Source organism: Dendropsophus ebraccatus, chromosome 2 (assembly GCF_027789765.1).
Source record: "Dendropsophus ebraccatus isolate aDenEbr1 chromosome 2, aDenEbr1.pat, whole genome shotgun sequence".
Taxonomy (NCBI): domain Eukaryota; kingdom Metazoa; phylum Chordata; class Amphibia; order Anura; family Hylidae; genus Dendropsophus; species Dendropsophus ebraccatus.
Genome location: NC_091455.1, coordinates 36,207,046 through 36,234,624, shown reverse-complemented (window position 1 = coordinate 36,234,624; position 27,579 = coordinate 36,207,046). Strand labels below are relative to the sequence as shown.

Below are 27,579 nucleotides of genomic sequence, written 5' to 3'. Positions count from 1 at the left end.
AGCTGATGATGATGTAGCAGAGCTGACGCACGCATGGTGTAGCTATGTGCTGTATAATGGGCATCTAATTACCAGGGGTGGGGGGTTGTAGTGTAGGTTTAGATCTCTGCTTGCTGACTGTGTATGAGAACATTCTAGTTCCATCCAGACTCTAAGAACATCTATAATACTTACAACATACAGAGCTGTAAGACAAAGACAGGTACATATGCCTGCATTCACTGACAGAAAGCAGAGATGGAACTATAACTTTTAATTTTACAGAAACCTAGGTTCAGGGACACATGTAAGTCTATGGAAGAGGCACAGGTGCATGGAGATGCAGATCTCCTGGGGGTCGGGTTATCAAGTCAATAGACAGCTAAACCAGCCCCCAGAGAGGAGATAACATGTCCTCAGACGACAAAGGGTGGGGAAAAAGGGAGCTGAGCGTGGTCATAGTGGAACCAGAGTAGAGGATTTTACCCAAGAGTCGATAAGAATGAGAAAGAAACAGGGAAAGGGTGAAAGATAGGTTATACATGTATATTAGACATAGGGTGGTATTGGGAAGGGGGATTGTTTAGAATATTCTTTTTGTTACCCGGATAACCCCTTTAACTCTTTAGGTGATTCTATTGACTGCAGCATCTAGGGGGTTGAACAGCTGGGATCACAGTTACCAGACATTGCTGTGATAGCTGCATAGATTGTCAGTCAGGCTACCATGGTAATTACATAGGTTTGGCTCCTGTGATCACACAATCGGATTATTGTTTACATTTACAGTATTCTTCGGAAATTAATATAAGTAAACCATGCGCAGGGTGCAACGGGGTTGTTCCACTACTAATTGGGATTAGCGCAACTCCAGTATGCTCCATTTGTGGTTATCTTTAAGTATTAACACTTTTTCACGGCATATGTCATGAGTGTGACTGCTGGGACACTTACAACCTACAGAGCAGGGGTCCCAAGTTTCAAATTGGAAAGGAGTAATGGTCACACATCACTAGACAGCATAGCAATGAGCTTGCATGTCTGTAACCATTGATTGTAACCATTCCCTGTTTTCTTGTGTTCAGATCCATACAATGGTTGACAGTCTGAAGCTGTCCCTCACCGATCAGCAACTTCCGATGTTTATCCGCATATTGCAGCTGGGGATTGCTCTGTATTATGGCGAAATAGGAAACTCAAAAGAAGAAACTGAAGACCCTCCTGGACATACCAAAGATACTGTAATTCACATGCCCGGTAAGAGCTCCAGCCTACACATATGAAGCAAAAAAAGATATTACTTCATTGTCGGCATCGGAAGCTAATGTTCATTCACTCCTTGCTCAGTGCAATATATTCTGGTCAGCAGAAGTATAAGATGTTTTATCCCTATATCACCATGCAAAAATATGTATTTTTCAAGAATTCATATTGGAGCAAAGATCCACAAAATCATAGGACCTGCCAATATTCAATCCATGTAACTGCCTCACCAATCGATATCTATGGATCCGTACATACAAATGCCATAAGATGCATTGCAAATGTTTTTTCTCGTGTGGACTTTTGTAAATAATGGTTCTGTACACAACTACGGTAGTGTGCAGGAGGCCTTATGCTTTAGTTAATGAAGGAGGGTTCCTCTGTTCAGGATCTTCCTCTCTTTGCTAGAGTGGAGACTGGTTTTAAAGAGTTTCCACTGCTCTGGAGGGCATGGCCTGTCCTACATTATTAAATGGGTTATCCAGCGCTACAGAAACATGGCCACTTTTTCCTCTCTCTTGTCTCGAGTTTGGGTGGGGTTTCAAACTCCGTTCCATTGAAGTAAATGGAGCTTAATTGCAAACCACACCTGAACTGGAGACAAGAGAGGTGGAAAAGTGGCTATGTTTTTGTAGCGCTGGATAACCCCTTTAAACCAATTGATATGAATGGACTATTGTCGGCCGTGCCAGGCGCTTGTTGAGGGAAAAGATAAGCAGCATCTAACTTGCTGCTGCTTACCCCTCACCATGGACAACACGTGAACACTAGGCCGTGCAGTATGAGGAGGAAGGCCGGCGGGCAGGAAAAAGAACTGACGGACGAATGATCTAAAAAAATATCTCTGCATAAATTATATCTTTGTAATGACTAGCTTATAGTAAATGAATTTAAGTTGGAGCCCCAATATTAGAATGATCTTTTTGGGGTGGTGGAAGTTGACTTCCCCAATATTTGCTTTGTATAGACATAGTGGTTGCATAACAATGTTGTGTAAGGCCGTTCTTTGCATCATGTCTCCATTATATCATTTTCGTTAAACTGTGCATCTTGTTAAGCAGCATTTCGATGTGCTGATCTCTGGTAGCATCATTTAGTGAATTGGGCCAATGATTAAAGATCCTACCCAAAATAATGTAATGCGGACAATTGTAATTATCGTCTATGGGAGCTCAGGCTTTTCACCCATTTCTCTTTTAAATGATTGCAGGCGCGGTTTAACTTTGATCAGAAATTCAGTCCTGTAGAATCAGGGTTCAGGATGAGGGATGGGCCAGATACATCTGTTTTTAACAGCTTACAGATACAACAACTGCCCCGTATGACAATCCCAATGTCTGTAGATAATTGATTGCTGACATGGTCCTGGAATTAAATGATGCAGGGATTATGTCATGCTCCATGTGCTGGGATAGGAAACACCTTTACCCAAGGAAATTGTAATTCCTAGAGGGACAATAGACTGGCTGGGGACTTTACAGAATTAACCCATCATGTTACCAAACCATTCCCTAGCTAATCTCCCATCACAAAATATGTTCAAAGTGTCACTGTCGTTTAAATTGTTTTTGCAGAAATTAATAGTACAGGCAATTTTAAGACACTTTTTAATTGGGTTTATTAGCCGAAAAATGCATTTTTATCATGAAAAAGCAGTTTGAAGCTCTCTCCCCTGTCTTCATGGTTGTCTATGGAGAGGGGAGGGGTGGAGGGAGATGAGGCACCAAAGCAGGACAACAAAGAGTTAATTTACAGCTACATCACCGGGCTATCTCCCCTGAAGTCAGCACTGACCTCTGAATACCGGCTTTCATACAGGTCCCGCTGTGTAATCCTTCTCTGCTCTAATCTCCTTCTTTCCCCCTCCCCTCTCCATAGGTTACACAGGGTTTGACTGATGTAAAAGATTTGAGATTTCCTGATAATGAGCAGTGGATGAATGAGAGGAGGGGGAGGGGGGACCTGGGGAAAGGCTTTTTGAATACAGATAATGGCATATTTGCCTAATAAACCCAATTACAAAGTTTCTTAAAATCGCCTGTACTATTGATTTCTGCAAAAAAACAAAACAAAAGGCAGGGACACTTTAACCCCTAGACGACCCAGGACGTAGAGTTACGTCATGGAAGTCTGTCACCAGACGATCCTGGACGTAACTCTACATCCTGGGTGTTTCTCCGGCTATGAAGCGTGCTCCGTAGCGGAGCACGCTTCACAGCAGGTGGATGCCGGCTGCAATCAGCAGCCGAGATCTCACCGGTAATGACACGCTGCAGCGATCGTGCTGCCGTGTGTCATTGACCCCTTAAACACCACGATCGCGCCGCGGCGTTTAAGTGTAAGTGACGGGGGAGTCACTTACCGATCGGGACACTGCGGGGGTCCCGATTGTTAAAACGGACCGCCGGAGGTCTCTCACCTGCCTCCGTGTGGTCCGATTGGCGATCTGCTGCACTAAGCCTGCACAGGCAGGCTCAATGAGCAGATCGCCGATAACTCTGATCAATGCTATGCCTATGGCATAGCAATGATCAGTGTAAAAATCAAAGTAGTGAATGTAAAAGTCCCCCAAAGGGACTTCAAATGTGTAAAAAAAAAAAAAAAAAAAAAAAAAGTTAAAAACACCAATGCACTACCCCAAAACCCCTCCCCCAATAAAAGTTTTAATCACCCCCCTTTCCCATTATATAAATCATTGAAAAATAAACAAACATATAATATACCGTAGCGTGCGTAATTGTCCGATCTATTGAAGTATAACAAGCATAATTGCGAACGGAGAATGGCGTAGACGAAAAGAGGGAAAAAAGTGCGCGGCTTACCGATTTTATGTTACATTATATACACCCACCGGCCACTTTATTAGGTACACCTGTCCAACTGCGCGTTACCACTTAATTTCTAATCAGCCAATCACATGGCGGCAACTCAGTGCATTTAGGCATGTAGACACGGTCAAGACAATCTCCTGCAGTTCAAACAGAGCATCAGTATGGGGAAGAAAGGTGATTTGAGTGCCTTTAAATGTGGCATGGTTGTTGGTGCCAGAAGGGCTGGTCTGAGTATTTCAGAAACTGCTGATCTACTGGAATTTTCACGCACAACCATCTCTAGGGTTTACAGAGAATGATCCGAAAAAGAAAAAGCATCCAGTGAGCGGCAGTTCTGTGGGCGGAAATGCCTTGTTGATGCCAGAGGTCAGAGGAGAATGGGCAGACTGGTTCGAGCTGATAGAAAGGCAACAGTGACTCAAATAGCCAACCGTTACAACCAAGGTAGGCAGAAGAGCATCTCTGAACGCACAGTACGTCCAACTTTGAGGCAGATGGGCTACAGCAGCAGAAGACCACACCGGGTGCCACTCCTTTCAGCTAAGAACAGGAAACTGAGGCTACAATTTGCACAAGCTCATCGAAATTGGACAGTAGAAGATTGGAAAAACGTTGCCTGGTCTGATGAGTCTCGATTTCTGCTGCGACATTCGGATGGTAGGGTCAGAATTTGGCGTCAACAACATGAAAGCATGGATCCATCCTGCCTTGTATCAACGGTTCAGGCTGCTGGTGGTGGTGTCACGGTGTGGGGAATATTTTCTTGGCACTCTTTGGGCCCCTTGGTACCAATTGAGCATCGATGCAACGCCACAGCCTACCTGAGTATTGTTGCTGACCATGTCCATCCCTTTATGACCACAATGTACCCAACATCTGATGGCTACTTTAAGCAGGATAATGCGCCATGTCATAAAGCTAGAATCATCTCAGACTGGTTTCTTGAACATGACAATGAGTTCACTGTACTCAAATGGCCTCCACAGTCACCAGATCTCAATCCAATAGAGCATCTTTGGGATGTGGTGGAACGGGAGATTCGCATCATGGATGTGCAGCCGACAAATCTGCGGCAACTGTGTGATGCCATCATGTAAATATGAACCAAAATCTCTGAGGAAGCTTCCAGCACCTTGTTGTATCTATGCCACGAAGAATTGAGGCAGTTCTGAAGGCAAAAGGGGGTCCAACCCGTTACTAGCATGCATTAAAAGTTATCAAAACGTCCGATCTTCACAAATATGGTATTAATAAAAACTAGAGATCATGGCGGAAACAATGACGCCCCATACAGCCCCATAGGTGAAAAAATAAAACCGGTTTAAGCGTCACAATAGGGCCATTATATTATTAACTAATTGCCAAAATAAAAAAATATATATAACATTAGAGAATCTGTGTAACCTGCATGTGGTTGTGTTCGGACTGACCTATAGAATAACGGTATCATGTCGCTGTTACCATATAGTGCATTACGTAGAGACAGGAACCCCCCAAACATTACCATATTGCATTATTTTTTACGATTTCACCTATTTGTATCTTCATAAATAATATATTTGGGATTCCATCATACATGTTATGGTAAAATGAAAGATGCCATTGCAAAGTACAACTATTCCTGTAAAAAACAAGCACTTACATGGCCTTGTAGATAGAAAACTGAAAGTGCTAGAGCTCTTAGAAGGGGAGGAGGGAAAAACAAAAGCGCAATGATCAAAATTTGCGCGGTCCACTGAGTCATTTTGGGCCTGGTCCTCAAAGGGTTAAGGATAACAAACTGGTACTGCAGTCATGGATGTATGTTAATGAGACTTACTGTACCTGTGATTTTAGAGAGAGTTCTTTATTTTAAAGGGATTTTCTGCCTTTTTTATATTAACCTATCAGTCGGGTTAAACCATCTATTATTCCTGCGGCACAGCAGTCAAAGAAGCGAGGCCTAGAACATCTGTGCCCTAGGCTTGCATCACCTCTCTCTTCAGCAGCTCAAGACTTTGCAGCCCAGGTGCGTCTACAAAGAAGAAAGGGAACATTTGGAGACCCACATTGATTGCCACAACAAGGGGGCAGAAGCTGACAGCTGTGAGTTCTTCTATGTGTCTCTTTTCTTGCTGCAAGAGATGGGCACTATAAACTTTAATAGAGTCCATCTCCTAAAGGGGGACAGGGAGAGAAGCGCTTAGCACAGTGCTTCCCCCCACTCATACTTGTCTACATTTGTTTTTGGGCACGTCATTTCTTTTTAGGGCGGCCGAGGAATCTTCCTGACATTGTTACACTATGTAGAGTTAGACACCATCTGTATATTAGATGTAGCTCTCTGCTCCATTTGATACCACTCTCTATCCGGACACCTTTCTAATAACTAGTTGTACTTGAAAATAACATTAGTCATTTATATGCAAGGGTCTTGGTAAAAACGACAATATTCCTTGCAGATTTTTATGGGGTGTAATAGTTGGATTTGGGACAACCCTGATTGAGGTTCCCCTTTGAGAAGCTGTAGGAGGGAGGTTACTGTTTCTGGGCGTCAGATTTTAATTCCCCCCCCAGCTTTATTGCAAATAAAGGTTTACACCACAACACTTGAAATAGGCTGTCATCTGTGTATTGCATGGGTGCTAGTCAGCGTCGCTTCATATTGGGGGTCTCTGTATCCTAATAGTGCAAGTATTATCCACTATTATATCATTTTAAAGGATTTTATCCTAAAAGTAAAAGTAAGCTTTTCTTCCAGCGTAGGGAGCATGGTGGGAGTTATAATGCTTGTGAGGCTCTTCCCGAACTATACATGGTGTTATTCATTTTAGGGAGCACGGTGGGAGTTGTAGTGGTTGCAATGCTTTCTATCCAAGGACTATACATGGTGTTAATCATTGTAGGGAGCGCAGTGGGAGTTGTAGTGGTGTCTAGGCTGTATAACCCAGGACAATACATGGTGGTTATCATTGTAGGGAGCACGGTGGGAGTTGTAGTGGTTGCTAGGCTGTATGACCCAGGACAATACATGGTGGTAATAATTGTAGGGAGCACAGTGGGAGATGTAGTGGTTGCTAGGCTGTATGACCCAGGACAATACTTGGTGGTTATCATTGTAGGGAGCACGGTGGGAGTTGTAGTGGTTGCTAGGCTGTATGACCCAGGACAATACATGGTGGTAATAATTGAAGGGAGCACGGTGGGAGTAGTAGTGGTTGCAGGGCTGTATGACCCAGGACAATACATGGTGGTAATCATTGTAGGGAGCACGGTGGGAGTAGTAGTGGTTGCAGGGCTGTATGACCCAGGACAATACATGGTGGTAATCATTGTAGGGAGCACGGTGGGAGTTGTAGTAGTGGTTGCAGGGCTGTTTATCCCTGGACTATACATGGTGGTAATCACTGTAGGGAGCACGGTGGGAGTTGTAGTGGTTGCTAGGCTGTATGACCCAGGACAATACTTGGTGTTTATCATTGTAGGAGCACGGTGGGAGTTGTAGTAGTGGTTGCAGGGCTGTTTATCTCAGGACTATACATAGTGGTTATGATTGTAGGGAGCACGGTGGGAGTAGTAGTGGTTGCAGGGCCGTTTATCCCAGGACTATACATGGTGGTAATCATTGTAGGGAGCACGGTGGGAGTAGTAGTGGTTGCAGGGCTGTTTATCCCAGGACTATACATGGTGGTAATCATTGTAGGGAGCAGGGTGGGGGTTGTAGTGGTTGCAGGGCTGTTTATCCCAGGACTATACATGGTGGTAATCACTGTAGGGAGCACGGTGGGAGTAGTAGTGGTTGCAGGGCTGTTCATCCCAGGACTATACATGGTGGTAATCATTGTAGACAGATAAAAGGCGGAGGCAGGAGGGAATGATTAGTGGATGGAGTTCAGCACCGCTATCTGTGTGAGGAAACAGATACAATGTTTCCTTTTTCATCTGCCACTGTACATTACTCAGAGAGACTCTCAGCGAGCGGCTCCATTCCTTCTGTAACACATAATCAGCGTCCTGGGCTTCTGTTGGATTGGCAGCTCACATATACAGTATATGGCACTGATTTCCTTTGTGCACGAAATAAAGCATCTGTTTCATCAGGGCTTTCCTTGTAAAAAGTGATTACTGTTCTTATTGTAATAATTCCAGGCATGGTCTTTACATTACACCAGTCTACACTCCCATATTGTTACTCTTCAAAGCTCTAATACCAGGGGAGGCTTTAGGTGGCTGCATATTCTAGCTGCCACTTCTATGTTAGGAGGAAAGAACACCAACATCATTATAGGTAGCATAGATTATAAAGGGGATGTCCAGCAATTCTTTCTTCTAGAAGTTTTCAAGTTGGGCTGAATAAATGAAAACAAACAAAAACCGACTGTGTTCTTCTGTTGTGATCACCCAGCACTTGGTAACTACTTTTAGGAAGCGGTGAGCAGCGGGCACGGGGCACTTACTCCACTCCAATATACATGGAATACATTTGTGCTTTGTTGGGGGAATAAAAGCATACATTTATTCCATGTATATTGGAGTGCCACTGTGCCACCTTCTTTGATGTTTTACTGGATTTGTGGACCTTGGTTTAAGAGTAACTTGGACTGAGAGCGTTTTGCAAGAAGAAAAATTGTAACTTGATTTGAGAGCATTGCTTTTGTTTTAGAGCTCTCTGTACTGGGTGGGAGTGGGGGAGGGGCATGGTCTGCATGGCAGGGTCTACAGCATAGTACTCTGACCCAGGAAGTCTCCCTCACCTTTCAAATCATAGCAGATCCACATCAGACTGTGGCTTACATCAGGGGACAGGACTGTGGGGGTAATCTCTCTATAGCTAAAAATAAAAAATATTCTACTTGGGCTACCACAGGTTATGCGTCGTATTGCAGCCTGCTTCCATTCAGTTTAGTAGGACCAAGCTGCAATACCACACACAAAAGGAAGACGTGTGGCAATGTTTCTGGAAGAAAGCAGCTGTGTTTTTTGTTCTTCTGGATAACTCCTTTAAGGCTGTTTTCATCCTATGTTTTTGTCCTCCTTTTATGATATAAGCCAGGAACATTGTTTTAGGTTTTGTTACTTTCTGTCTAAAGGGTTCTCAGAATGGTACTTTCGCAGAGGTACTCACTGAAGGGCTATGTCTAAACCTGGCTTCTGTGTAAGCTAAAGAAATCTTAGTCTAAGGGCCCTATTCCACAGTAACGATCATCGGCCGATAGAGAGAACGATCAGCCGATGTTCGTGTCATCGGCTGATCGTTCATTTAGGGCCAGACCTAAATCATCGTTCCCCCACCGCACATCGCTACGGTTGAATAGCGGTGCGCGGCGGGCGACTGACGATTTGACAAGCAGCAGCATCATACATTACTTGTCCAGGCTTCTCCTCTGCTCTGTCTTCATCCCTGGGTCCTGCGCGCTCTATCTTCAGAATGGCCGGTCAGCTGACGGAGCGCTCAGCCAATCACAGGCCGGGACCGCAGTGGCCTGTGATTGGCTGAGTGTGGCCTGTCAGCTGACCGGCCATTCTGAAGATAGAGTGCGCGGGACCCGGTAATGAAGACAGGGCGGAGAAGAAGCCTGGACAGGTAATGTATGATGCTGCAAGGACATCGGTAACAATGTCCTTGCAGCCCTCGCTCAACGATCATCGGGCCGTGGAATAGGCCCAGTAAACGAGTGGCGATCTAGCAGATCGCCGCTCGTTTACACCGTTGATCGGGCCCTCCTCGGCCCGTGAAATAGGGCCCTAAGTAATGCAGGGAGACCCTATGTTCACACAATGTATGAACGCCATTGTTTGACACGGCATAGTTTGCCATGTCCCTGTGGCCGATATTACCATAACATCATTTTATTTGGATTGCAGGAACATTTGCCTGTGTCTGCAGTCCAATTGACTATGAAAGTCCATGCAATGAACGGCTGTCAGAAAAGGGCTATACATTGTGTTGGCTGCTGTTCCTGCATTAGTGGCCACAAATAATTGACATGTAATGGGAACAATGGCGGTTGTCGGTGCGGCGTGCACGTTGAACAGGCGGCATTGCATTTCAAAGCAATGCCGCCCAGGCTGAAAAGAATGGTCGTTTTTTTCATTGCAAACAGAGGCCGTCCTTAAAAGTACATTGTGTGAACATAACCTTAATAAGAACAGTGTTTGCAAACAGAGCTACTAATATGGCAAATTCACGTACAGATGCAGAACTACCTGGAGACCAAACATTGCTCAGACTCTTCTGTAAAATGTTTATTTGTTCCTGCGAATAAAATTCTTAAATCACGCAGCTCCTTTTACCTATTCTTTACAGAAGTATTGTATCAAGCTAAAGTATCGACTGTAACATCTGGGGACCAGTAGCCCCGTTGCCGCTCTCATATAAACTACCATATGCATCTTTGGTTTCTCAAGAAATAATTCTGAGAAAATCTTCAAAGTGTTGGATTGCCGACAGTCTCTGTATGTAACAGCCCATTGGGGAAACACAAACATTAAAAATAGCCCCGCCACTTCCATCGCATTTTTTCCAATTTTCTCATATTTAGTGTGTGTCTATGTGTGTGTGTATATATATATAATATATATGTGTGTGGGTGTGTGTATGTATGTATGTATATATATATATATATATTATGTATTTATGTATGTATGGTTTCACATAGAAGAAAATGCAAAGAAATATCTAATATATAAAATTTATTGAGTGTTTGTAATGACCCCTTTAAACTCGCCTTTAAAAGAATAATAATAATGATAATAAAAAAACAAACAATTATCTTAAAGCGGATGTTCTGAGCTCCTTGTGTGCGGTACTGTTATTGATCTGTTACTTTAGTAGTGTAATGGCTTTTCATCCAGCTTTATGAAACACTGAATGTTATATAATTTAGCAAAATAAAGTAATAGTCATATAAATTTATAAAGCAATAGTAAGAATACTAATGCGTTATGATGAGAGGGCTCTGTATGATGGAATATACCATTATAATGTGGCGACACAATGGGAAGAGGTGTTAGCAGTGTGTAGGGGATCAGCCATGTACTGTACATACTGAGAGGGGGCTATAAGTAATGCTAAATGATCCAGACACCCAGCTGTGACTTGTACAAACACAGACATAAGAATGGCCTCACATTACCATCCAATTTATCTAGAATTACTCACAGCAATTTTTCAAACAATCAGCAAACAATTGGTTGTTTGAAAATGTGAATGTTTGATTTGCACTTTTGTGATATCCACCTTTTAAGGTGACATGATAGCCCACAGATGATAGGCTACGTCCAATAACCCTACTGACACTGCACTGCACAGATCTAGTAGTCGGCCTTCCTTAGTAGATTGCTGTGGTCCCTGCTCCATTTGTGCCAGTCTGTCGCATTGACATAAATCATGTTTTTTTGTACTTGTTTCTTATTATATAAACCTTTTTCCATATGTACAATGGACTAGAATTTAATGGTGCAGTCTTATAAATAGTAACAATAATATGCTGCATAATAATATTTTCTGAACAAATGATGTGGATTTTTTTTTTGGTGGCAAATTTTCTTGTGAAAAATATCCAGTGTTAAGAAAAAAAACAACTTCCCTCCTCTGTTGCTCCTCTGGCAGCGAATTCCTGATTATTATTATTTATAACGCCCTTGATTCCAGAGGACTGTACATATATTAAAATGGTTAGCACGTACAGAATGTAACATAATATCATAAAATAACATTTGTAAATGACTAATTGAAAAATAGGAAGAGAGGACCCTGCCCGCAGTAATTTTCTCGACCTGTTATTGGCTCCAATGGCCAACGATTTTTAGTAATGATGGAGCTTGGGTTTTCACTGGAGATCTGAACAGATTCCTTAAAGGGATATTCCCATCTCAAATTGTTATCCCCTACCATAGATGGGAATACCCTTTAGGGTGCGTTCACACGTACAGGATCTGCAGCAGATTTGATGGTGCAGATTTGAACTTGCAGATGTAAGGCAACAGGATCTGCAGCAGATTTGATGGCGCTGATTTGAAGCTGCAGATTTGCCTTACATCTGCAAGTTCAAATCTGCTCCATCAAAGTAAAACTGCAGGAGATGTGGAGAATGAAGGTATTTTTTGTACATTTTATTCTTAGTGCTGTTTTCCTTTATTCCTCTGTTTAAATATGTTAAATAGATGGTTTGGTGCACTGGGTGTGGGACTACAGCCTTTGGGTCACCAGTAGAGATGAGAGAACCTCGAGAATGCTCGAGTCCATCCGAACCCGAACATTCAGCATTTGATTAGCGGTGGCTGCTGAAGATGGATAAAGCCCTAAGGCTATGTGGAAATCATGGATATAGTCATTGGCTGTATCCATGTTTTCCAGACATCCTTAGAGCTTTATCCAAGTTCAGCAGCCCCAGCTAATCAAATGCCGAACGATTGGGTTCGGATCGACTCAAACCCGAACCCGGTTCACTCATCTTTAGTCACCAGTCCTCCCACTCCTCTTCATGAATAATCATCTAGAGCTCTGCAGCAACAAGTGACTGGGGTGACATCACTGAGGGCGCTGGATGAATATTCAAGAGTGGGTGGGCAGGTTAGTGGCTGTACTACCATCCCTTATTGCACTTCTTAATTAACCTCTTAAGGACCCATGACGTACCGGCACGTCATGGATCACTGTCACTTAAGGACCCATGACGTACCGGTACGTCAGCCCTTTAAACGGGCGCCGCGGCCGGCCGGGTCCCGATCGGGGGAGATAGCCTGCTATAATACATAGCAGGCCATCTCTCCCTGTCGGCATGGAGGGTTGTTAACCCCACCCATGCCGACAATCGCCGCTATTGGCTGATAAGCCCATAGCGGCGATCGGAACCTTTCCGGGCCATCGGTGGCCCGATGACCCGGAAAAAAATGGCGGTCGGTGCTGTCCGAGGACGGCACCGACCGCCATTACTGTAAAAAGTAATGGTGGTCACGGTACCACCGTCCCGATCGCCGTGAACGGCCGGCCAGCCGGCCGGCCGTTCACGGCGAACAAAGTCCCCACAAGTAATAAATACCTGCTCCGGACCCCTCAGCTAGGTAGCTGAGGGGTCCGGAGCAGGTATTTGTACATTACTCACCTGTCCCGGGGTCCTGATCGGCGTCTTCCGGGTTCCCGGCGTCCTCTTCATCTTGTCGGGACTTCGGCTTCTTCCGTGAGTCCCGATCGGCTTTTTCCGGCTCCAGCGTCGTCTTTTTTCGTATTTTTCCGGCTCCAGCGTCGTCTATTTTCGGATCTTGCGCTCTGCTGCCCCCTAGCGGCTGATAAGTGTAATACACGTATCAGCCGCTACAGGGATGTTCATAATGTAGTAAAAAAGAAAATTTTTTTTCCCAATTTTTTTTTTTTTCTATTTTCCGCACCCTATCGCCGCTGAGTGTTGATCAGCATCTCCTCCTTTTTGGCGTAGGGTGTTTTTTTTTTTATATCCTACTGCCACGGTCTGCTGATAAGTGCCGAACATAAGTGCGGCATTCATCAGCAACACCATTTTTGGCGTAGGTTTTTTTTGTATACTTACTGTAAAAAACACGTAAAAAAACACTACATTACACCACACTACATTGAATAAAGTTTTACACTACACCACTACATACCCCATATACCAATCCCCGTATAAAGATGGCCCCCAGGGTGTTTTCGGTATCGGACGCATACATTATTATTGCCTCCGACACCGAAACAGCCAGTGAGGATGAATGGGGGGTCCTTTGTTCCTCCATTCATCCTCATCCTCCTCATCATCCAGTGACGTGTCTGGGAGTAGCGTAGCGTACGCTGCCCCCCAGACACGTCTTTTCCGCCAGTACCGTCCCAATAAGAGATGACGGTATGGCGTGAAATTCTACAAACTCTGTGAGAGTACCTCAGGGTACACTTACAGATTTAGGGTACGTGCACACTGCGGAATGGCGAAGGATAACCCTTCGTGCATTCCGCAGCTGGCACCCGCCGGCGGACTGATGCAGGGGCGCGTCTCCGCCCGTGTCATAGACTCTATCCTATGCATGGGCGGATTCCATCATCCGTCATTCCATCAACACGTTGGACGCAGAGCGGAATCCGCCCGTGCATAGAATGGAGTCTACGACACGGACGGAGACGTGCGCCTGCATCAGTCCGCCGGCGGGTGCCAACTGCGGAATGCACAAAGGGTTATCATTCGCGATTCCGCAGTGTGCACGTACCCTTAGAGTTTATGAAGGAAGGGACACTCGAATCCAGCCCCCAGATGCCCACTCCCCCCCCCCCCCCATCCTCGGAGTTAGTGGGGACATCGTCCGGGAACTGATCTTCCCACTGCTGGATAAAGGTCACCACCTGTACGGGGATAACTTTTATACCAGCACCCCCTCTTCCGGTCCCTCGCTGCCCTGTAGCTTGCGGCACGATCCGAACATATCAGAAGCAGTAATAGAGCCCTAATATTTAGCAGCCATGGAGCGGACCCAGCGCTTCTGGATATGAAGGACCCCGTATCGCACCAGGACAACATTTTCCAGGTGACGTCCCCCACACTGGAGAAAGGGAGACCCCAGAAGAAGTGCAGAGTGTGGGGTAACAGGGGGATCAGGAAGGACACCATTTTCCAGTGTGACACCTGTCCTGATCACCCCGGCCTCTGTATACTGGATCGCTCCAAGGCGCACCACACGTCACTGGGGTTCTACATTATCTAAATTCTGTCCCTTATTCCTATTTCAGGGGTCACGTTGATCCAGGGATTATTCTGATCGCCAATATGGAGTCGGGAAGGAATTTTTCCCCTGTGATGAGGCTACTGTCGTCTGCCTCACGAGGGTTTTTTGCCTTCCTCTGGATCAACACAGGTTGAGTTTGATGGACACCTGTCATTTTCAACCTTATAAACTAATAATTGGCCTAATACCCCCGAATAAATTAGAATTGTCCCTTGTCCCTTTTCCCCAGCTAAGTAGGTATGGCTGCCATTCCCATTAGAGGATGCCATGATGCAATTACAAAGCCTCTGTGCGGCCAGGGCAGTAGAAACCCCCCACAAGTGACCCCATTCTGGAAACTACACCCCATAAGGAATCTAACAAGTGGGGCAGCGGGTATATGGCCCCCTGGTGACGGCCACATTTGGGACGTGAAAATGAAAAAAATGGTATTTTTTATTTTCACGGCACATGTTCTACACATGTGCCCATCACTAGTGGGGTCCATATGCTCACTGCACACCTTGTTAGATTCCTTATGGGGTGTAGTTTCCAGAATTGGGTCACTTGTCGGGGGTTTCTACTGTTCTGGCAGCACAGGAGCTTTGTAATTGCGACATGGCCTCCATCCCCCATTCCAGCCTCTAAATGGCGCTCTGTCCTTTTGGTGACTTGCCCTGTGCCCATATGGCAAATTAGGTCCACATGTGGGGTATTTTCGTACTCAGGGGAAACTACCCTACACATTTTGTGTTCATTTTCTTTTTTAACCCCTTGTGGAAATGGAAAAAAATCAAGGCTAGACCAACATTTAGTGTAATTTTTTTTTAATTTTTACTCTAAATCATTGATCTTGTCTTGATTTTTTCATTTTCACAAGGGGTTAAAAGATAAAAAAAAACACAATGTGTAGAGCAATTTCCCCTGAGTACGGAAATACCCCACATGTGGACATAAAGCGCCATGCGGGTGCAGGGTAAGCCTCCAAAGGGAAGGTGCGCCATTTGGTTTTTGAAGGCTGGATTTGGATGGAATGGATTTCGAGGGGCCATGTTGCATTCAAAAGGCCCCTGTGTTGCCAAGACAGTTAAACCCCCCACAAGTGACCCTATTATGGAAACTACACCCCTCAAGGAATGTAACAAGGGGTGTAGTCAGCATATGGACCCCACTGGTGACGGGCACAAATGTGGAACAATGTGGCGTGAAAATGAAATATTAAATTTTTTACACTATAATGTTGGTCTAGCCTTGAATTTATCATTTTCACAAGGGGTTAAAAGAGAAAAAAAAACACAATGTGTAGAGCAATTTCCCCCGAGTCCGTAAATACCCCACATCTGGACATAAAGCGCCATGTGGGTGCAGGGCAAGCCTCCGAAGGGAAGGAGCGCCATTTGGATTTTAGAGGTTGGATTTGGCTAGAATGGATGATGAACGCCATGTCGCATTTACAGAGCCCTTGTGCTGCCAAGACACTGTAAACCCCCCACAAGTGACCCCATTCTGGAAACTACACCCCTCAAGGAATCTAACAAGGGGTGCAGTGAGGATATGGACCCCTGGATGACGGGCACATTTGTGCCATGAAAGTGAAAAAATGAAAATTTTCACTTTCACGTCACATTTTTCCACATTTGTGCCCGTCACCAGTGGGGTCCATATGCTCACTGCACCCCTTGTTAGATTCCTTGAGGGGTGTAGTTTCCAGAATGGGGTCACTTGTGGGGGGTTTCCAGTGTCTTGGCAGCACGAGGGCTCTGTAAATGCGACATGGCCCTTGAAATCCATTCCAGTGAAATCCAGCTTCCAAAAGCCAATTGGCGCTCCTTCCCTTTGGAGGCTCGTCCTGCGCCCGCTTGGCACTTTATGTCCACATGTGGGGTATTTCCGTACTCGGGAGAAACTGCGCTACATGTTTTGTGTTTTTTTTTTTCATTTTATCCCTTTGTGAAAATGAAAAATTGAAGGCTAGAACAACATTTTAGTGTAAAAAATACTTTAGTCTTTTTTCAAGCCATATTGTTTGGAAAATCTGTGAAGCACCTGTGGGGTCCAGATGCTCACCGCACCCCTTGTTAGATTCCTTGAGGGGTGTACTTTTCTAAATGGTGTCCCTTTAGTGGTGTTTTTTAGGTTTTGGCACCCCAGAGCCTCTGCCAACCTGAAGTGGTACAGTCAAAAATGACCAAAAATAACGGAGCCATTGAAATTCACTAGGCGCTCCCTTATATCTGAGGCTTGTGGTTGCGTCAAATAGCGCAATAGGGTCACATATGAGGTATTTCTATAAACTGCAGAAACGGTGCAATCAATATTGGGGTGCATTTCTCTGGTAATAGGTTTATAATTATGAAAAATATTGGATTACAATAAAATCTCTGCACAGAAAATTAAAATTTTCAAATTTCTTACACACTTAGCTTTTATTTCTGTGACTCCCCTAAAGGGTTAAAAAACTTTCTGGATGTGCTTTTGCAGAGTTTAGGGGGTGCAACACACAGTCCCCTCAAATACACTTTAAACCTGAACAGTTCCCTAAAAATATCTGATTTTGAAATTTTACTGAAAATTTGGAAATTTGCTGCTAATGTTTTAAGCTTCCTATTGTCTAAAAATAATGAAATATAGTTTAATAAATGCCGCCAACATAAAGTAGACATGTTGCTAATGCTATTTAATATATAATTTATGTGGTATAACCATTTTCTGTATAAGCAGAAAAGTGTTAAAGTTGGAAAAATGCATTTTTTCACAATTTTTCACGCTATTTTGGGTTTTTTCATAAAGATTCGTTATAAGTATCGACTCCAATTTACAAGAAATGTGAAGTACAATATGTCACGAGAAAACAATCTCAGAATCAGCCGGATAGGTAAAAGCATCCCGAAGTTATTAATGAATAAAGTGACACTGGTCAAATTCATAAAATTTGCTCCGGTCCTTAAGGCCATTTCAGGCCCGGTCCTTAAGGGGTTAAAGTGGGATTCCCATCTCAACTAATATACTTGTAGGTTAAGTATTTTTGCAAATACATTCATTTAGCAGACTTGCCTCCTTCTCCTGTGATGGTGATCTTAACCGCCCATTGTTGATAGTTTGTTGTCTAGGTTACAGACCACCACTCTGCTCTAAAAGCAGTGGGAGGAAAAGAGCAGATTATCAGGAGAAGGAGACAAATTGAATGCATTTGTAAAAGTATTTAAAGTGAATGTACCATCAGTCCCGGGCTGAAGCACTGGAGGCAGGCTGACCCACCCTCAGTGGGAGGAAACCTCCGCCCCTCTATGATGCGGCTCCATTGATTCTAATGGAGCCGTGTCATAGAGGGGTGAGGGGGTCCTCCCATTGAGGGTGGGTCGGCCTGCCTCCAGTGCTTCAGCCCAGGCCTGATGGTACATTCACTTTAACTTGATGAGTCCTACAAGTATAACTATATTAGTAGACATATAGGGAAACAACCTTCTTCCACAGAGTTCCCTATAGGAACGTGACTGCAGATTAGATTCTTCTAACCTGTTGTCAATTTCCTTTTTAGGGTGTTTACACGTACAGGATCCGCAGCAGGTTTGATGCGGCAGATAATGTAACTAAATGACTGAACACAGCATCGATTCTGCTATGGATCCAGCACGTGTGAACATACACTTTTTTTTTTTTTTTTTTTTTTTTTTTTTTTTTTTCAGAAGTCAATACTTCAGGTGATTTTAAGAAACTTTGTAATTGGGTTTATTAGGCAAATATGCCATTATCTGCATTCAAAAAGAATTTCGCCAGGTCCCCCTCCCTCCCCCTTCTCTCTCATTCACTGCTCATTATCAGGAAATCCTGACTCTTTTACATCAATCATGCCCTGTCTGTTCTTTGAAGGGGGGAGCAGGGAGATTAATTGCCAGCAGAGAGCAGAAAACAAAGGATTACACAGCGGGACCTTTGTGAAAGCCGTTTTCAGAGGTCAGTGCTGACTTCAGAGGAGAGAGCCCGGTGATGTAAATTAACTCTTTGTTGTCCTGTTTTGCTGCCTCATCTTCCTCTACCCTCCCCTCTCAATAGAAAACCATGAATACAGGGGGAAGAGCTTCAAACTGCTTTTTCATGATTAAAAATGCATTTTTCAGATAATAAACCCAATTACAAAGTTTCTTAAAATCGCCTGTACTATTGATTTGTGCAAAAAAAATTAGACAACAGTGACACTTTAACCATTAACCCCTAGGCGACCCTGGACTTACCCGTGCGTTCACGGTCGCCACCATGTGTTCAGATCTCGTAGCCTGATAGCCGTGCCCGCTAATAAAGTAATCGGATGCAGCTGTCAAAGTTGACAGCTGCATCCAATTACTTGATGCAGCCGTTCCCTGGTGTCTAGTCGGGTAGACGTTGTCCCGGAGGAGCAATCCACACATCTTACCCCGTCCGGGGTCAGTGCCGTAATGGCGCTGATTCCGGCTCGGCACTCGATTGCTTCCGGCTGCAGCAGCCGGAAGCAATCAATGTGCCTATCTGATCGATCTATGCTGCATAGTATGAGAGATCAGAGTACTTATACTAGAAGTCCCCTAGGGGGAATAACCCTAACCCCAGGGGGGCTTCTAGTATAAGTGTAAAAGTAAAAATAAAAGTGTTGTTGTTAATTAAAAGCCCCCCCCCCTAATAAAAGTTTGAATCACCCCCCTTTTCCCATGTTATAAATAAAAATAAACATGTTTGTATCGCTGCGTGTGTTATCGCCCAAACTATTAATTAATCACATTCCTGATCTCTCACGGTAAATGGCGTAAGCGCCAAAAAATCCCAAAGTGCAAAATTTTTAGTCGCATCAAATCCATAGCGATCAAAAAATCGCATATGCGCAATCAAGGTACCGATAGAAAGAAAACATCATGACGCAAAAAATGACACCTCACACAGCCCCATAGACCGAAGGATAATATCGTTATAAGCATAGAGCGATTTTAACCCCTTAGCCACCCATGACGTATCTGATACGTCATGGTGCCGCTCGGGGTGTTCAGAGCGGGGTCCCGCCGGGACCCCGCTCTGAACGGCGCTAATCCCGGCTGACACGTGCAGCCGGGCAGTGCCTCTATTAGCCGGCGCGGGTCCCGTTGCCGCGCCGGCTAATTAAGCCTCTTAAGTGGAGCTGTCAAACCTGACAGCTGCACTTAGAGGCTTCAGACCTCACGTCCCTGGTGTCTAGTGGGATGGATCCCCCCCCCGCGATGCGATCGCGGGGGGGAGATCCGTTCTTCTGCCGGTGCCGGGCCTCAGCGTCGGAATGACGCTGATCCCGGCTCGGCAATAGATTGCTATGCAGCAGGCCAAAGTAATCTATGACCGATCTAATCGATCTTTGCTGTGTATATACACAGCATTGATCTCTATGAGAGATCAGTGCTGTCTATATACAAGTCCCCCAGGGGGGCTTCTAGTTACAGTAAAAAAAAAAGTAAAAAAGTGTTTTTATTAATAAAAAATCCCCTCCCCTAATAAAAGTCCAAATCACCCCCCTTTTCCCATTTTATAAATATAAATTAATAAATAAATAAACTTATTTAGTATCGCCGCGCGCGTAATCGCCCGAACTATTAATTAATCACATTCCTGATCTCGCACGGTAAACGGCGTCAGCGCAAAAAAATTCCAAAGTGCAAAATTGCGCATTTTTGGTCGCATCAAATCCAGAAAAAATGTAATAAAAAACTATCAAAAAGTCGTATATGCGCAATCAAGGTACCGATAGAAAGAACACATCATGGCGCAAAAACTGACACCTCACACAGCCCCATAGACCAAAGGATAAAAGCGCTATAAGCCTGGGAATGGAGCGGTTTTAAGGAACATATATTTGTTAACAATGGTTTGAATTTTTTACAGGCCATCCGATACAATATAAGTTATACATGTTATATATCATAGTAATCGTAACGACTTGAGGAACATGCATAACAAGTCAGTTTTACCATAGGCCGGACGGCGTAAATGCAAAACTCCCCGAAATCAAAACAAATTCGTGTTTTTTTTCAATTTGACTGCGCAAATGATTTTTTTCCGGTTTTGCAGCATATGTTATGGAAAAATAATGCCTGTCATTGCAAAGTACAATTGGTTTCGCAAAAAATAAGCGCTCATATACGTCTCTAGGTGAAAAAATGCAAGCGCTATGGACTTAAACTTAAAATGGAATAAGCAAAAGCGCAAAAACGAAAATAGGCTTTGACCTTAAGGGGTTAAGGAACATATATTTGCTAACAATGGTTTGAATTTGTTACAGGCCATCAGATACAATGAAAGTTATACATGTTACATATCTTTGTAATCGTAACGACTTGAGGAATATATATATAACAATTCAGTTTTACCCCAGGGCGAACTGCGTAAAAATAAAAGAAATGCGTTTTTTTTGTTTTTTTTTTTCAATTTCACAACATTTTGAATTTTTTTTTTCTGGTTTCGCAGTGTAGTTTTATGAAAAAATTCAGCTTGTCATTGCAAATTACTATTAGTGGCACAAAAAATAAGGGCTCATGTGGGTTTCTAGGTGAAAAAATGCAAGTGCTATGGCTTATTAAGCACAAGGAGGGAAAAACAAAAATTGAAATTGGCCCAGGCCTCTAAGGGTTAAATTTGCTTATGGATCTCTTCTCTGTTGAATATAACTTTGCAACAAAAAATTGTACTTTCAGCTGCAAATATATTTCACAGATCAATTTGGGCATAAAAGATGTGTATAGAAAATCAGCAGCCTTCCCATCCTGTGTGTATTTTATTCCACCAATGCCACTAACCTTCATTTTAGTGAATGCGACATCAATTGAATTTTTTTTTTTAAAGTAGACAGTAATTGTTGCCAAATTAAAAAATCACAAAGAATCTTGTTAGGCTGGGATCACGCTGTGACATAAACAAAAAATGTGGTCAACCATGTTTGTATGCTAAAGAATTTTTTTTTTTTTACACCTGTTTTGAATTATTATTATTATTATTATTATTATTATTATTATTATTATTATTATTATTATTATTATTATTATTATTATTATTATTATTATATTGGAGCTCAGTGGAAAAATGGATGCACACAAATGCAGACTGCAAAAGCAGTGTGAACCGAGCCTTACCAGTAAACGGACCATTTTGCTTGATCCCAGTCATGTATTCAATGTGGAAATATATCAATTTTAGTCATGGGTCGTCATCATGTTTTTCTATATTATAAGATTCAATACCCTTTGGAATTAAAGGGCCCTGAGGATTACGGTACAGTAACTAGTCATAGTTTGGCAGATTTTGAAACTGAAATGATAGAATTAAACCTACAGTCGTTCCAGGATAAATAAGTAAAATATGAGTTTCCTCCCCCAGAACAGTAACTTTTGTCTTATTCATGGAAGACGCCTTGTGCAGCATTGCCGCAAAACACTTCCCTCTCAGTCAGTAAGACATTTTAATGAATTACAAAATCGAATGTATTTTCTCACCTGCGAGGCGCACACCAGTCTTTTCATCCAAGTGTGTTCTCCCGGGTCAGAAGAATTTCCCTGTGGTTGTGTGTGGGTTTATATTACCTGAAATGTTTGGAGGCAAGATAAATGTGTGTATGGATTTGAATGCACATAAATATACATAGCACAGCTGCACAACTCACACCATAATTGATCCATTTAGCTTGTTTGGACTCCACTCTTTTATATTATAAGCAAGCCTTCTCTCCACATGGCACACTAGAGTGGGGGAGGTACAGGCAAAGAAGCTTCACCAGCGTATAAAGTCACACAGGCCCGAGAGCAGGGTTTCCCCAACTGGGGGTTCTCTATTTGTTTACAAAACTGCAAGCCTTTGGCTGTCAGGGCATGATAGGAGTTGTAGTAGTGTAACAAATGGAGAACCACAGCTTGGGGTTCACAGGCTGAGAGCTTTATTACATTACTTTGAAGTTTGCTCTTTGTTGATATATATTTATGGCAAACAATGTTGCTTAAAGGGGTTATCCAGTGCTACAAAAACATGGCCACTTTTCCCCCTACTGTTGTCTCCAGTTCAGGTGCGGCTTGCAATTAAGCCCCATTTACTTCAATGGAACTGAGTTTCAAAACCCCACCCAAACTGAAGACAACAGTAGGGGGAAAGTGGCCATATTTTTGTAGCGATGGATAACCCCTTTAAACCTATTTCCCATTACTTTAATAGATATCTTTTCTGGGTTAAAATTGTGTTTCAAAAAGTACAATTTCTGTCATGCCTGGACACCCTTTCCAGGCATGATGGGAATTCTAGTTTTACAACAGCCATAGGGTCACAGGTTGTGCACTTGTGACCTAGTTCTGCTGAATTAGACATACATCACCATAAGTTCTGGGCTGTAGAGCTAGAGGTATACCCAGTAGAAAGAGGGAGATTGTGATCCCGCCGTATAGAGCTCTAGTGACATCACATCTGTGTCCAGTTCTGGAGACTTCACCTACAAAAGGATATTGATAAAAGACAGGCCACAAAATTTGTGAACAGTATGAAGCATAAAAGTAGGAAAGACTTTCAGGATTTTAATTTGTGACCCTTTGAGGACAGAGCCCATTTCAATTTTTGCGTTTTCGCTTTTTCCTCCTTGCGCTTAAAAGGCCATAGCACATTTTTTCACCTAGAAACCCACATAAGTCCTTATTTTTTGCACCACTAATTGTATTTTGCAATGAATTATTGCATAAAGTACACTGCGAAACCAGAAAAAAATTAAATGTGTGGTGAAATTGAAACCCCCCCCCCAAAAAAAACACCTTTTTTTTCCAATTTTTTCACCGTTCGCCCTGGGGTAAAACTGTCTTATGCACATGCATGTTCCTCAAGTCAGTACGATTACAACGATATGTAACTCTATCTAATCTAGTACCATGCTTATAGCGCTTTTATTCTTTGGTCTATGGGGCTGTGTGAGGTGTCATTTTTTGCACCATGATGTGTACTTTCTATCTGTACCTTGATTGCGCATATGGGACTTTTTTATCGCTTTTTATTAAAATTTTTCTGGATTTGATGCGACCAAAAATGCGCAATTTTGCACTTTGGAATTGTTTTGCGCTTACGCTGTTTACCGTGCGAGATCAGGAATCAAATAATTTAATAGTTTGGGCGATTACGCACGCGGTGATACAAAACATGTTTATTTTTATTTATAATATGGAAAAAGGGGATTCAAACTTTTATTAGGGGAGTTTTTTTTTTTTATTAATAATAAAACATTTTTATTTTTTTTTACACATATACTAGAAGCCCCCTTGGGGGACTTCTTGTAAAGCCACACTGATCTCTCATAGAGATCTATGCAGTATAGTAATACTGCATAGATCAATGAAATAGGCATTGTATTGCTTTCGGCTGCTGCAGCCAAAAGCAATAGAATGCCGAGCCGGAATCAGCGCTAATTACAGCGCAGACCCCGTACGACTCCAGATGTGGGGATCCCCCCCACTAGACACCAGGGAAGGGGAAAAGCTGCTTTTTAAATGCAGCTGTCAACTTTGACAGCTGCATTTAAAAAGCTATTTAGCTGGCACGGCGATCGAATCATGCCCGCTAATAGCTGTGGTTCCAGGCTGCATAAAGCACCTGGGATCGCGGCGGTTCAGAGCGGGGTCGCCGCGCAGCCCTCCTCTGAACTCCCCTAACGACGCTAGGACGTACGGTTACGCCCTGGGTCGTCTAGCGGTTAAAGTTCTAATAAAAAGGGCCTCAATCGGGGGTTAGTTGGGGGAAAAATCTGAAGCAACATTAGAAAATATAATTTTACTGGTTGGTAAATCTACAATACCTGTATTTAAACCTCCTTGGGATAAACATATATCTATCCTCAGATAATAAAAGAAATAGTATAAGGGCAGACTATATAAACCAGTTGGTCTTTTTCTCCTGATAATCTTCTATGGTTCTATGGACATTCCACAGGCTGGCTGGGTATCACAGCTTTGCTACTATAACCAAATTTGCATGTTTGACTTTATTTTGTCTCTGTATGCACTCCCAGAAAGCGGTTTTAAAAGCTGTATACTTTTTGTCATTTTGGCTTATTTCAGATGAGCATAATATACAGCTGTCTATGCATTATGTTTGCAAGGCCCGGCCCTGAATGTGGGTGTAATGACCTGAGCTGACAGCATCGTAGATACTATAACGCTGTCAGTTTTGGTGATTAGATCTACTGCTCAGTTTGGAACTTTCAGGCTTAATATGGCAGCAGAAATGTGGGCACATTATACATGTACAAACCCCCCTTACTCTCATACAATCTACATAGCACTTGTTTGCTGTTAGTAAATAAAAACATTTTTTATTTCTGGCTCGGTGACCTTCCAGAGGTCTGACCCCCAACTGATCACAATGTTACGGCGCTTCCTTGCAATATGTCATAAGAAATCTGTGAGACGGATGCAGCAATTTGTCATTACTAGAGTAACATCTCCGAGACACAGAAGTCATTGAGGGCGGTAGATCATTATAGGTGATACTTAGTGGAGTTTGGCGGATGTGCCATGTTGCAAAATGAATGAGTCCATCATCCTTTGAAGTTGGAAGCAGAAGAGTGAAGCTGCAGAGTAACAGGTAATTCATCTTATAGCTACTTTATCTGTTTATAGAGAAGGTCTTCCTTACACTGTTACTGATGGATTATTAGCCCTTTAATACTTGGATGACTCTTTTGGAGAGTATTGTAAAAATATCAAGGGAAATGGTAAATGCTTGAAGGCCGTATTTCTGTGTATTCCTTTTGTAACCAGAATACAGGGCTACTTAACAAAGTAATGATTTATATTTTTTTTTCTTTGCTTTTTATTGTAACCTTATGAAAATGAATGTATGCTTTTTCGTTTATACAGTGGCAGCAGTAAGGGCCTCTCTGGTGCCACCAACATTTGTGTCTGAACTGCAGGGTTGTCCAAGCCCTGGTCCCCATCCCCTGCTCTTATCCAGTGCTGCCGACAGAGTGTGCCCCCCCCCCCAATCCGTGTAGTGTATTTTCAGTACACTTCCTGTCAGTGTGCGTGATAGCCTCTTTGCGTCCATATTACAGCCGCAAATCCCAGCTTGACTTTGGATCTTATCACATGAACTGACAGCTGTCCGCTTAAGGGCCAGTTCACACAGAGTACAACTGGCGGAATCCCGCCAGCTTCCGTGTCATACAGGCAGTCTTTGGGAGGGCTTCTGGGCCTATGCCCTCCACGCCTCTTTGCTTAAAAAATTTACATGTCAATTCTTTATGCAGAGAGGAGGCTTGCAAGCCCTCCCTTAGGCTGCTTGTATGACACGGAGGCTGGCGGGGGGTTACGCCACGGAATTCCGCCAGTTTTACTGTGTGTGAAATGACCCTTAAGGCCCTATTACACCAACAGTGCTGACAACATATTATCTGCCAAAGATTTGAAGCCAAACCCAGGAACAGACTATAATCAGAGAACAGGTCATAAAGGAAAGACTGGATTTCTCCTCTTTTCAAATCCACTCCTGGGTTTGGCTTAAAATCTTTGGCAGATAATCTGTCGTCAGATCTGTTGGTGTAATAGGGCCTTAAAGTCATCAGACCTGTAAAGAAATGTCTTTTCATGCTGTTTCTGATCTTTCCCCCATCTAAGGTCTGACTGTGTCCCCTCATTCTTGAGTTCAGTTTTTTTAATCTATTATGTTATAATATCATATTTGTAGACATCTTCTATCGTTCTATTTTATCAATATCCTTTTTGTAGGCGAGGTCTTTAGAACTAGACACAGTATTCCAGATGTGGTCTTACTGTGGTTATATTACTGACACCTCCAGGAATATCAATCCTATTACATACTTTTATGTCATCAGCAAACAAACAAACCTTACCTACCAAACCTTCTCCTATGTCACTATCCTTACCTACCAAACCACCTCCTATGTCACTATCCTTACCTACCAAACCTTTTCCTATGTCACTATCCTTACCTACCAAACCTTCTCCAATGTCACTATCCTTACCTACCAAACCTTCTCCTATATCACTATCCTCACCTACCAAACCTTCTCCTATGTCACTATCCTTACCTACCAAACCTTCTCCTGTCACTATCCTTACCTACTAAACCTTCTCCTATATCGCTGTCCTTACCTACTGAACCTTCTCCTATGTGACTTAATAACCTATTAAAAAGGACAGGACCCAGAACAGTCACTTGTGGCCACCACTTGTAATCAGTCTCTGCTTGGAATAGACACCAATAACAACGTCCCTCTGATACAGAATTGAACAGGACTGCAAAACCCTCACCCAGACTGAGGACAGGAGTTGGTGCAGCTATGTTTTTCTAAGCCTTTATAACCCCTTTAATTCAGTGTGTCCATATTACGCTCATGTGTAAGCAGCCAAAGTTTTATCTCCGTGCTTCTAGTTCTGGTGCTTCTGCTTCCCGTAGTAACACTAGTGGAAGTTATCTATAATATACTATTAGGTCATGTTTCCAGGTTTTTTTGTCCTTTTTCCCTTTATTTTTGAGCCATAAAAGGTCCAATAAATGGCTGCTTTATCACTTAAAAATTGTACTGTTTAACTAGATGGCCCTTTGATCTCACTTAATTTAATTTTACAGCTGTTTTTGTTATGTCTGTAATATTAGAGGGGGTTATCCAGGCTCAGAAAAACATGGCTGATTTTTCCAGAAAGAGCACCTCTACTGTCTTCAGTTTGGGTGGGATTTGCAACTCCGCTCCATTGAAGTGAATGGGGCTGAATTGTAATACCACACACAAACTAAGGACAGGGGTGGTGCCATTTTAAAAACAATGTAGCTATGCCCCTTTGAATGTCTG

At 43.1% G+C, this 27,579-nt stretch overlaps 1 protein-coding gene across 8 annotated transcripts in view; it reads left to right on the top strand.

Annotated features, from left to right (window-relative positions):
• VPS13B (vacuolar protein sorting 13 homolog B) overlaps positions 1-27,579 on the top strand; it is a 729,531-nt gene that overhangs the window by 72,727 nt on the left and 629,225 nt on the right. For all 8 annotated transcript variants that reach the window (XM_069957347.1, XM_069957346.1, XM_069957349.1 and 5 more), the window contains exon 7: positions 1,065-1,236. In XM_069957347.1, coding sequence (XP_069813448.1) covers positions 1,065-1,236 — 172 coding nt within the window. The remainder of the gene's footprint in view (positions 1-1,064; positions 1,237-27,579) is intronic.